The sequence below is a fragment of the Larimichthys crocea genome, chromosome III (genome assembly GCF_000972845.2).
Source record: "Larimichthys crocea isolate SSNF chromosome III, L_crocea_2.0, whole genome shotgun sequence".
Classification (NCBI taxonomy): Eukaryota; Metazoa; Chordata; class Actinopteri; family Sciaenidae; genus Larimichthys; species Larimichthys crocea.
Window position 1 is genome coordinate 6983721 of NC_040013.1, and position 13564 is coordinate 6997284.

The 13564-nt window shown below is 41.1% G+C and overlaps 1 protein-coding gene across 6 annotated transcripts in view; it reads right to left on the minus strand.

Moving 5' to 3' along the window:
* Positions 1–13564, minus strand: part of LOC104937635 (serine/threonine-protein phosphatase 2B catalytic subunit alpha isoform) — a 62382-nt gene that overhangs the window by 25626 nt on the left and 23192 nt on the right. For all 6 annotated transcript variants that reach the window (XM_019279420.2, XM_010753913.3, XM_019279421.2 and 3 more), the window contains exons 2-5: positions 10417–10617; positions 1752–1876; positions 1043–1154; positions 437–582 (exon numbers count right to left, since the gene is read on the minus strand). In XM_019279420.2, the coding sequence (XP_019134965.1) occupies positions 437–582; positions 1043–1154; positions 1752–1876; positions 10417–10617 (584 nt within the window). The remainder of the gene's footprint in view (positions 1–436; positions 583–1042; positions 1155–1751; positions 1877–10416; positions 10618–13564) is intronic.

Below are 13564 nucleotides of genomic sequence, written 5' to 3' on the forward strand. Positions count from 1 at the left end.
AATAGAGAAAATTCTATTATGCATGCCCTCTGATTGCAGCCACAAAATCCATTTGGAATTATTGAATTAGTTTGAAAGCAGGATCCGACTCTTCAACATTTTTTAATCAGAGTGAGGACCAGGCCCGATGCTCACAATCCCTCGTGTCCAAGTCCTGAGCAGTGTTCGAGACAGATCTGGGAGAATCGCTTCATGCATCGCGACCACGGTTGTTATTTTCACAGCATGTCAAATGAAAACGAATATAATTTTTTTCCTCATTAACTTTGAATGAATGCAGAAAACACATGAAGCGGACAGGAAGCTCCAATTTTAAACAAATGTGATGTATATTTTTAAAGCCTTCAATGGAACACCTGCTGTTAAACACACACACACACAGACACATACACACAAATGAAATTATAGAGAAAATGGACCAGAATCAGACACATACTTTCCTGATGTCGTCAAGATTTGTGATTTCTGGAGACAGTCCTCCGTGTACACACAGGAACTGCTGGTTCATAAGTGCAGCCAGGGGAAGGCAGTCGAAAGCGTCCATACATGCGTCATACACCCTCTCTGAATACTTAATTCTACCTGTCATGGGGGGAAACAGGGCAGGGAAAGGAGAGAATGCCAAGTCAAACAACACAGCTCTCATACATTGGGGCAGTGTGCTAGACTTGGGACGGAAAGGCTCACCAAAGTGCCAAAAAACTTCCCAAACACATTTTAAAAACGGCACAATTTCACAGCACTTTTGTGTTTTTTTTCCCCCTGCTCTGTCTGAGGCCAACAGAAATAGTTCTGACATGTGTAAACATCGAGGAGGGCAAAAAATCTGACTGAATCCCGTACCAGGCCAGAGGGCACTTTCAAGTGAGCGTCTGAGGTCGACGGCTGGACTGGATGCATAATAAACTGATTTTTTAGAAAGAATAACTCGATTCTACTTCCACTCACTGTACAGAGATTCACAGGTCGGCCTGCTTAGACTCAATTTAGATCAAAGGTAAAACAAATACATAAAAAAGGGAAGTGCTAAAGCATTACTTACATTCCTGCTTAAATGTGAAATACTCTGTTAAATGTCTACATTCATGATTCCCACGCAGCAAAAACAGTGTTTTGGGGTAAAGGATCTTTAAGGCCCACAAGTACAGCACACACTGAAACAAAGAAGAACAGACAGGATTAGGGAACGGTTAGCTTGTCATCTTGAAACAACAACAACTGGAAACATAAAAAACCATAAAGTCATTTTGCAGAGTGGAATAATGTGAGCCATTCTGCTTATAATGAAACATTCATGCAGGACATTTTGTGGCACATTTCAGACTCGCTGGAAGGAGATGTCAAACCTTCAGAGGAACCATCAGAAGACAGGCACGGCACACTCCATTAAAATATGTTTTATTAATAAAAGTATAATGTTCCGGGGCGCAGGAAATGTGTATCTGAGTAAATTCCACCCAGAGAAGCAGATTAAATACATATATTTTACTTCATATTAAAAAAAATCTTTTTCTACATAACCCTAAGCTACACCGTGACATTTGCTATCCAGGCTACATTTGAAGTTATTACAAAAGCCTATTACCACGCCAATATCTGCAGCCTGATTTGATCTAAGCTCAAAGAAAGCTATTAATAAACACTGCTTCAGTTGGGCACATGGTGTGTGTCACACTTGATTAGACCCTTGTGAGGACAAAAAAATATACACACACACACAAACACACACACACAAACACACACATACTCACTTCAATACTGAAATATCCTCTGTCAACATAGTCCCCCAGGAAAAGGTAGCGTGTGGATGCTGGTGATCCTCCTACTTCAAACAGCTTCATCAGGTCAAAGAACTGCCCATGGATGTCTCCGCACACTGAGATAAGGCAGAAACAGGAACAGAAACAAATCAGAATAACAGCTATTTTTACAGCTAAGGAACATCAAATAAAAAACATCTAGAAACACTGTGAGAGGCTATTTGCTTATTTCCATATTTTCCATCAGATGTGAGGGGCTCCGACGATGTGCGATATCCCAGTAAACCTGAAACTTAGGACCGCAGATGCTGCATATATGCAGTATGTAGTAACCTGGACTCCTTCGGTGGGTATTCATTATTAGAAAGGCAGCATTTTATCTGGCGGTTTACTATTTAAGCTGTTTATTTTATTACTGCGAAATGAACTTCTAAAGTGCTCATTTGTACATGAAAAAGACATCGTTAGTCGCACCGCTGATGCTCCTCAGCTCTATAGCCCATACTTACTTCAGGAAATTATGCACACAACACAACAGAAAGGAGCATCGGAACAATGCTGGTTTGTACCAAAGGAGTTTTCCCAATGCAAAAAAAAAAAAAAAAGTTGACGGGGCGGTGTTGAGCTCAGTCGGTAGATCAGCCGCCCCATATGCGAAGGCTCGCTGCGGAGGCCCAGGTTCGAATCCCGACCTGTGTGGCCCTTTCCTGCATGTCATTCCCCATCTCTCTCCCCACGTTTCCTGTCAATCTTAAGCTGTCCTATCAATAAGGGTCAAAAGGCCAAAACACCAAAGCGTCACGTAACATATAATATCAAGGCAATACGAGACTAGTATCCCATCATGATTCCCCATAAAAAAATACTGTGTTGTTCCAACTTTAAAAAAACAAAACAAAACAATATAACGGCTGTTTCTGGTTAAAGGTTGGGGGGGAGTGATTCAGCCAATATGTCCTCACTGCTGTGATGTTAGCTAGTAGCAGGAGAGTTGGGAGTATCACTCTGTGTAGCTGGTGTACTGGCTCTGGGAGATCCGAGAATCTCTGACTGCACTTTAAACAAAAAGGATCTTACTCTTTGTCTGTTTTTTTCCCCATAATGTCGTCAGACACAATAACAATTTGAGGCTGTCGCTGGCAAAAACAAGCACTTTTAGTGGACAGATGTCGACGGAGCGCAACTGCCCCGGGATTACACATTACACATTGTTTTGTGGCTCAATAATGGACCAATTTAAAAAAAAATGTTGTCTCCATTAGTCATTTAAACACAAAAGACAAGAAACCATGGTTGGAAAAGTTTCCCTTAAATCTGAATCTGTTCCATTCAGAGAAAACAGTAGCATAATGACAAATCATGTAGAGCAGGAGATAGATGTTAGAACTTAAATTCACTTTGGTTAGATGTCATGAACCAGAGAAAAACTAGCACTAACTGTTGATACTCCAGTCCACTTCTCCCTCTAAAGCAGTTGTCCAATATGGAAAGGAATCACAAGGGCTGGCTTCAGTTTGCATATTCATGCCTTGCCTTTCCACCACATCCTCTTTCAGCCTCTTTATAACCTTGAGGTGTTTCAACTGGCTAGTAAGACATAATCTGAACACACCGATCCTTGCCAAATGCACTAAAAGTTCATTGGCTGAAACCACTGGAAAGCTTTCAGCGGCATTCATCTCTAAACATGTCCTGTTAACAATGATTATAAATCTGGCTTGTCATAGCAATTACTGGTAATTGCTAAAAACACGTTCGCTTCGTTCTAATAGCAGTTAGTCCACTTCAATTCCCAGGAATCCCAGCACAGTTAAATCCAGTGCATCGCTTGACTTGCTTCAATCTAGTGTCATACCAGTTCTATACAGCTACTAACGGCGCAGCAGGCAGCTGTTAAATAGTGTCAGGGGAGCGTTCTGGGATGAAACTATCCGCATCAGTAATCAGGCTGTGCAAATCACTCAGGCTGGATTGGTTTCCCCATCACCCTTTGTGACCCTATACCCTATTACTCCCTGGGGAGACCAGAGGCGCAAAGGCCACCGGAGATTTGCTGCTTAGCAGCCATTGAATGACAGGGTGGTAGGTGAGGTCATCTGATTTAGGGGGCCTTTGGTCAGTTTTTTAGATACTCTAAAGGTTGGTTCAAGGGGTCAGCTGCACCTGAACTTTATTTATTATTGATATATCTCATCAGTGGTTCCTCAGTGGTTGGTCTACCTTTGGAGCACGGGTCCATTTTGGGATTTGTTGGCACAGGCTTGTCACACAAATACATCGATACAGCCAGTGTGTTCCAAACAGCAATTAATTGTAACAGACATCACTGACATAAAGACCTTCTCCTTCAGTAAACAAGTCTAAAAAGTCAACTTCTCACCTGAGAGCTGTAATAAACAAAGGCGACAATTAGCAGCATCAGATATGAAGACTGTCGCAGCGGTGGCAGCGACAAGCATGAAACATGGCAAGCATGTCTCGTGTGACGAAGCGCTGCAATTCATCTATTCTTCGAGCAATCAAGTAATTAAGTAATTAACAACAGGGTGAATAGATGGAAATCTAATTTGAAAGGGACACAGGCTTTCGTTTTGTAAGGCTGTTTGTCGCTTTATGAGCTGTATCTAGCAGCAAGAATTACAATAAGAGCCTGTGAAAAAATCTTTCAGAGAGATACCCAATTAGTGGGAGCTGGAGGACGGCGTTGGAGAGCAATTATCTCAAGTTACGAGCCTCGTGAGACAGCTCTGAGAATCAACTCTCCTTCACTGTGTCGTAAACCTCTGCTTTACCATTTGTCTCTTATTAAACCCACACTATGTAACTGTTTAAATCCACAGTGGGGACCAACATCAAAAAAAGGAGCCTTATTATTTGTGTCCGATTTCTAAAGATGTCCTTACTCCCTCTTGCATTCGAACCAACAGTACTACAAACATGTGGCGCTGGTTTATTTTGAATTGGTTGTAAGATTCCTGGAACAGAAATGGCTGAAACGATGGTTGAATGAAGAGAACTTAAATTGTAGCCAGTATTTTATCAATGTTGTTATTCATTGGCACTGTATGTAGTAGAAAATACCTTCATGGACTGCTTTCTATTTTTACCGTTCCTCCCATATTATTCTTTGAAATCAAGCCCCGCATTTAAATAAAAAGCTGATTACCAGATCAGAATAGAAATAGAAAATCAGTATAGAAACATTTATCTTTTTCAGTGACAAATAAGAGTTTTGCTTTTTTTTAAAGGATCTAAATTGTTATACAATAATCTAATTTGATTACGTTTTACATTTATTTAATTTTATTCAATTTCTGGCTCAAAAAATGTAAGTGTGTTTACTGAATGTATGATATAAATAAAGTTTTGCCTAACATTTGAAAGAAATGAAAACCTTCATGAACGCTGAAAGCAAATTAAACTTTATAATTGCATATCAGCCACCATTCAGGCTTCACATTAAGGGTCAACGTAAACCTTCATGTCAAGAAAAACACAATTAGACAATCTAGGTGATTCATCTTGCTTTATCCTCAAGGATCCTAAGGCTGGTTATTGCTATGGAAACATCCCAATGACATTGAATCCTTTCAACAATGGCAGCTTATATCTTAGAAGAAACACAAAACAAATCTAAGCTGCGGCTGACCTGATAAAAGGACCTCTACAACTATCACCAATGGCAACAATGCAAAATACGCACAGTGTAGAAACAAACAGATGAATATACATAACCATCTCTGTTGTGCAGCAACTGACTGAATAACAAATTAAACTGTGCCCTAAAGGATGATACTACCCTGAAGCAATAACAACCAAAGGAGCAATTATTGTAAAAAAATTGTGTTTACATCCACTCAAATGCAGAGGTTGTATTGAAACTAATCGCGTTCACTGGGAAATTAACAATATTTCATGTTTTTAGGAGACTGCGCTGCAGGAGGGATTCAGGTGAGGGAGTACGAGGCTGCACTTTCACCTGAAGCTCACGTCAAACACACTGTGTGTGGGAGGACTGCACCTCCAGCTGACCTTTTGGAAAGCTGTCACTTGCTGGCAAAGAAAAACAGCGGGGTGACGCGACAATGGCGAGAGTTTAATCACCGGCGAAAAAAGGGCCCGTTGTGATGGTCACTGTGAATTGTAGCCACCTCATCTGTGCGAGCGTGGACGACGCCGGTCGATACAAATCAAACAGTAACGCTACAACATCTCACTCCTCCAGCTACGGGCTCTGCTTTATCACAGCAAACGCACAATCCACCCATCGCTCTGCTCCAGTACACCTACAGACATGCTTCTCCTCCCTCCCTCTTGTCATAGAACACACAAAAAACGAGGTGAGAACCAGAGCCCACATAAGAAGAGCAGGTGGGAGTACATTATCTGGAGTGAGAAACAATTCGTTCTGGCCATCTCCTGCTTGTGCGCTAAAGTGATCTCCCTGAGTAGCAGCATATCAGCGGGCAGCAGCTATTGAGTGGGTGGTGGACATTACACAACCTGGCTTCAGAACCTACACAGGCCACTCCAAAGGCCGGGCTCATTGAGCGAGAGAAATCCACGGTGAGGCAGACTGTGCCAGATCATGTTTTGATTGAGACTGGATGATAACAACCCCCCCACCCCCACCCACCACCCTTTCGGTTTTATGATGGCACTCTGAGTGCTTACATCCTGCAGAGCATGCATTTATGCAAAGGCGGAGGTGGAGCTTGCAATCTGTTATGAACATCAAACTGTACGTGATGTCTAAAAAGCTTCTATCAGAGTATAGCAGCGACAATAAATGTTACAGAGCTGATTTATAGTTGAAGCAAGTTCACATCACAGGTTCCCAACCCTTTATAAACCGTGGCCCTTTAATATCCAAGTACACAGGCACTTAAAACAGCTTGTGTACTGTGTGTCTATGAGCTCTGCGCAGTTTGAGATTATTTCTGTTTCTATTTCACTTAAATGCATATCATTTTGTGGGACAGAAAAAATTTACTTCTCATCTTTAATTTTTCGAACTCCTCTTTGATTTATGTTGTGAGCTCTTGAGAGGGATTTATGACGCACCGTGTTCAAAAATCTGATAATAACACCTCCGCCTATCATCCTTTAATACACAAACACATCAAAATGTAAAGACGTTGCACAACTTGCTTACTAAACAAGTCAAAAATATGAATTTCATGTCGTCAAACGTATTTCCTGTTACAAATATGTCAACAATAAGCTACATTTATCCCGGCCAATTTATCTGTCTGGCTCTAATATTCATATGGAAGTATTTCTCATTGTAAGACTGTTGCATAACAACCTATTGGAAAGGTTTAATGGCCTTGAAATGCTGCACAGAGCAAACACACTTCGCATTAAACTCATAAAACCGCCATCCTAACCAAGGTCTTAGTGAGACCTTTTCAGGTTGTACACACGAAATTCCACAACCAAGGTCTTAACATTTCCTTACTAAGAATACATCACAATTTTAAAAAAAAAATAATAATAATATCATGAAATACACCAAAACCTGAGAAGCACTTTAGATTCTACTGTTGACCTCAACATCACTCCGTGCTTAAGTAAAACACTTTTTTTAATTGCATTTTAGCATGCTGGATACCGAGCTGCAACAGGGTCGAGCTCCCGCGCTGTAAACAGATGTATGAAGTGTGTCAAAGCTCGCTGTTGCCTGGTGATGTGGGCTGTAGGAGCTCTGCTGATGGGCGACTTGTGCGAAGGCCACGGGAGCAGCTTGTACTCAGTGGCCTAAGCCAGCTCCGTTCGACACACACACACACACACACACACACACACACGCACACACACACACACACACACACACACACACACACACACACACACACACACCTCCCTCCATGAAAACCCCACCTGCCATCTGGCCCAACCAGGAAGTGACTATGTGAATGTGAGAAGCAGAGAGAAAGAGAGCGAGCTGACATGGTGCTTTACATCTATGATAAATATTTACTTACTAATTTGCTGACCATGTGTCATGTTGGGATTGCGTGTAAGTGTACAAACAGGGAGAGGGAGAGGAGGGAGAAAGAAAGCATGACACACAAAGATAAAAAACATGGCAGACAGAGGGAAGAGCAGTAGTGAGAGAAACAAAGAAATGTTTATAGGAGGATGGTGTGTGAGTTTGAATACACGCCGGAGAGGGAGACACAGCACGATCACGAGCACGCGCAGCAGAGAAATCCTTGTTGAAAAGGACTACTGAGTGGGAGAGGGGTTGAGACAGAGGTGTTGAGTGGGAGGGAAAGACGTGCTTCATTGCAGCGCTCATGTACACAAACGCACACGCACACAAACGCGCGCACACACACACACACACACACAGCTCCTCAGGATCCACGGCTCGCACACAGAGAAGAAGCTGTCCACTGTTTCTATGAAACACAACAAAAGGAAGGTTTTGCTGGCCAATCCCGTCGTTTTGAGCCGCCACAAAACTGAAAATCGAGATGAGTCAGCTCGTCACGCGGCTTCTAGGAACTGAAATGACACGCTGACCATGGCGGAGGGTCAGCGTCAGAGCATGTTTACACACACCAGGCACCAGATTGTGATCATGATAGGGCGGGGAATCATAAAGCGGTTTCACGTGTCTGATTAACTCCCTAGTTCACATCGTTTGTTAGTCATCTGATCTCTCCCCTACCGACTGCAATATCTTCAAACTAGTGCTGGCACATTTCGAGTGTATTTAAATGAATGTCTTACATAATTAACACTGTCACTTCAAGAGATTTTTTTTTTCAGCACAGTTCCTGAACGATCCAAGCTTTTCCTTAATGTAAATATGCATTTAATTTTTACTAATAACCTCCTGTTTCGCTGTGGAAATGAACTTATTAAGTTAACTTATTAAGCTTATTTGTTTGGATAGACTGATTTCATCCCACGACATTACGTCTACTGTATTACTTTGAATCACTCAAAAGCTTTTAAGAAGGCCAGTTATGCGCATGCATGGCTAAATATTTAGAAATCGAGCGACATTTAACAGGATTTCTTTCAAACCCTTGTTTGTGTGCCTTCAAACGAGATGACAAAGGCACCAAATAATGCTTTTGATTTGTCATGTTTTTGTTAAGCCTCACTCCCTGTAAGATATTCAAGATATTCTCTTATCATAATGGCCTCAGTAAGCATATGAGAAGCACACTTTTGTTTAAAAAAAAAAAAAAAAAAGGGCCGTGCATTCATGAATTTAAGTGAAGTGTGATGACTGCCAAATATGAACATAGGCCTCTCTGGACTATATTTCGAGAATGATTGAGGAAATGATGGGTTGCCATAGATCCTTTGAGTAGGTCTCTGCCTCTGATTACAACAACATCAAAGAAGCCTCATCAGAAAGTCTAATGGAGGAAAAGGGCACTTGACCAGGAAGAAAGACAACAATAGATGCGCTGGATCTGTGCATATGCATCAGTGAACCTCCTACTACAGTATGTTCTTTCACAGATGCGGGCATGGATGAGCATCAGCAACTTCAGCTCCAGGTCACTGTGGAGAAATTATAGGTGCTCAACAGTTAAATAAATAAATAAATCCTGTGAAGAGCGTCCACAAACAAAAATGTGTCAAGCTTTTCATGCTGTTTTTATAGTTTGACCACAACGGTTAACAGAAAAAAAAGAGAGCCATGAGTGTAATTACATTTTTCTTGGAGTATTAAAAGAGCAAAGAGCGTTTTTTCTGTATCAGAACTGTGTTTTAAGTGAAGAAGCGGCCAACTGAGTGAGTGTCGCCAAGCTTGTTAGTTCTGTCAAATTGAATGAACGAAACCTGTGTGTTTCTTCAAATAAAAAACACTGCTGAGCCGAAGCTGCACGGTCAACATGTGGCCTGCAGTCACAATGACTCACTCAATTAAGAGAATTTACTTTTCACATGCAGTCATCTCTTCAAAAAGAACCAAGTGTGTGTGTGTGTGTGTTTCACATCTAACAATGCAACACTGTTATTTTAGGCCAACATATAGCTGATTGTGAAACTGTGTTTAGGAAAAACAAAGTGACACACGAGGTGGGAAATGGCTTCTTCTGCGATGTCCGCACGCGAGCGCTGTTTTCGTCTCTCAATGTGGATCATCATCTGTCATTTATTAAGGTTAGTGATGAAAAACAAGCATGTATTATGTTCAAGGTTTTCCAGAGAGTAGTTGAGCTGTCCTGAAGTTTGGATTTTGGAAATGAGTAAGGCATAAGACCTTGGAGTGATAACATTAAAAACACATGTCTAAGTGGAAATTAAAATAAAATAATGAGTATAAATGATAGAAATCTAGTTAAATAACCAGGATTATCATAATTAACAGCATTAGAATAACAATAAACCCAAGCAATAAAACCAAGTTTATATAAGATTTAGGCTGCAACTACCAATCATCGTCAATGCTCAATTAATTTAATGTTTCTGTTTAAATTTCCCAAAACCTAACATGCTTTAAAATGCCTTGTTTTCTCCAAATAACAGTATAAACCAGAACATATTCAGTTTCTGATCACATAAGACAAAGAAAAGCAGCACATCCTCACAATTTTGAATAACGGATTATCAAAATATTTGCTGATTAATGAACTAATCGATTAACTGTAACTAACAAAATGTGCTGAATTTGAGTCCTGACCTGTCACAGGGGCCTCGATGTCCAGCAGGTTCTTCTCCGCACGCAGGATCGCGGCGCCCTCTCCTATGAGCCTCAGAGCCACCGCTTCCTCCACGCGACCTTCCTTGGTTAGGTGAGCTTTCAGCACGTCCACTTTGGGCTTCCCCTCGCTGTCAAACACCTCTTTAGCCGTCAGCCGGTGACTGGGGGGGAACGGAACAGCTGCAGGAGGAAAAGAAGAAGAAAAGCACCATTACAGCTGATATGCTTCCATAACATATTGACACTGCTTTAATATACCTTTCATTGACAAAAGGCTTATGAGGATACGCAGTTAATTCCACATCACTGAGCAAACGGCATTTAAGCTGTTTGATTAGCAGGTACTTTGTACCTTCCAGGGGATCGACTCCCCACAGGAGGGGGAGTTAGTGTTCACTCCCATGCTTCCAGCCCACCCTCTGAGACAATTCACCAGATTGCTGCTATGATCTGTGTCATTCAATTCTCAATATTTATGACAGACACTGTTTCTAGTTTGGCTTGGCAATATTGAAACACAGACGGTTTACTCAAACGAAAGGCTTTTTATGTTAATAAAAAACATTTTAATATATTATTGTTTTGATATAAACACTGTAAGCCAATATGTAACCGCGCACTGTTGAATACGTATGATAAGAAGAGAGGCGTCATCTTCAGCCTGACGTGCATTTGCTTATTTTTCAGTCACAATTATTTAAAAGGCGAAATTATTGTTTTATTTCCGAGGGTCTTGGAGGCATCATGGAAATTAGACGACCCGAATCCACACAACAAATCTCTGTTACTGTCAATTTTCATAATTAGTGGCTTATAAAAGATAGCTTTTCACAGCAATTCAATGTGCTCGAGTAATTATGGACACAACGGACGCGCTCAAACGGCTGAATTCAGTTTGCATGCGTTTTAATTTAAAATGGGGAACTTTCAAATCTACTCACAGCAGGGGGGGAAAAAAATACATGGTGCACATTTTCTATGCTAATAGCACAATAAGCCTTTGGACTGACTTTCAATGAAAAGGATGTGCTCGTGACAAAAGAACAGAACCCCCACACAGTGCAATTTTTTTTTTTTTTTTTTAAATGGACCTTGTGTCTTTGCCATTTTAACAGCTGACAGTTAAAAGGGAACTTTTTTTTTTTTTTAATGAAACCATAATTTAAAAAGCCACTTTTAGTGTTCACTGAAACAAAAGTCTAGTGTGTTAATATATCGCTTTTTACAACCTCCCGATGGGCAAATGTACAAAAAGGACATAATCAAAGACCACATCCTGTGTGACTTTTCTATTCAGCAGCTGCTCTTAGTTAACGTCCACTTGCAGACTTTGCACATTGCATAGGGTGTGACTAATGCACTAAGCTAGTAGCAAATACTGTTGAGTTGGTAGTTGTGTGTGTGTGTGTGTTTGCCTTAACATCCATCCCAAAGGTGACATCAGTGGTAATCAGACCTGCACTTTATCTGTGTCAGACTGTGCTTAGTGACAGACGATATTTAGGATCTCGACTGCAGTATTTAAAGCTTTCTAACAGGTGTACGTTGAAATTGCAGATTTACCGGACTGAATATTTACGGCTGAATCACAAACTAAAATCGCAGAGGTGCGAGAAGGCAGAGTTGATCTGACTAAGGATGACTTTTCTCTGTATTTGTTCTACAATTCAATCTGTTTAGATCAAATTTGCAACAACTAAAGGAAACAAAGGAAGCAGAAACCTTCCAAGTTTCAAGTCAACATTCTTGTTTGTGACAACCGATACACAAACTAGCATTCTTCTACCTAGCTGATAATGGTTCGCTTACTTATCTGTGAACTGATACTGACAATGAGAGTGACCTTAATCAACGTTTCCTCTTTCCTACTACTGCCATCCTTCATTCTTAACTCTGAAATGAACTCTGAACACAAACTGTGTTGCAGCCAAATAAATACTCAACCTCTTTTGAAACAATATAAGCCCAATGTCTCCATCAAGGTATCTGGGACGTTCAGAAATCCCCATCCGAGATAGGATTACCAAAGGCCCCAGGTTGGCCTCCCCTCAACACCTGCTGTGCAACTCTAGCCCGAGGCCACGGCCTTGAGGCTTTTTGCCTTGAACGACTACACCACACTGGCCTCAGAGATGTTGGGAGAGTGTGAACATTCGTGTGAACCTGTTTGGGGAAATTTTCCGCCTGAACACACAGACGGATCTGTGCTTTAAGCACAACAGCAACAAGAATCTACAAGCTGATTATGTCAGAAATATTCCACGGATGATTACTATGAATGACTGAATGCTATGGGTATTGATTTTAGCTGGCTGTCATAATAAGCTTCATGTAAACGTGTATCACTGTCAGACAAGGGCAAAGGGTACTGTGCTTACAGTATTTTCCTTTGACCACACATTGTTAGCCAATTAAGCATGGCTGCAATGACAGGTAAACTCCCAAGGCAGTCCACCATAAGCATGCTGCTCTTGAATCTGATTTTTATTAGACTAAACAATGTTTTTTCTTAACTCTCTCTGCAACAAATACACTCTGTTTGTGTGGAAATGTAGCTGGTAGTTGACCTACATTATAGACGATGGCCATGTAGAGACAATTCTATGTAGCATCATTGAGTTTTATGAAGAGATATCTATTATTGGTCTTGGTGAAGAACAATCACCACTGTCACTCAAACTGTTATTGAAACATCTTCACTGCTACACTGAATACGGACACCTATGACAGATGCAACACAATACAAAAGCAATTTTGCAGAAGATTGCTGCTCTAATAAACACTACAGTACCATCGGAAGATCGTTTGCATGGATGTTGACCAAGCCACATCTGCTCCTGCGCTGGAGTGACGAAACATAACACATCTTAAAATTGCAACGCCGAAGAATAACATTATTCTTTAAGAGAAATAACTTGCGTGAAGGCTGTGTTTGTTGGCGCGCTGGCAACCTTTCAACACGTCATCCTTTCATTTCCTACCCTCATGACAATGGAAACACTGTGAACTTTCCCCTTGTGGAATTTCTAACAGCCCTCTTATTAACAGGAGTAACACCCACCTCTGCCAAAACATTACATGGCACATTGTAATGATAGGTTCTACACTCAAAAGGCGTTACCCCCGT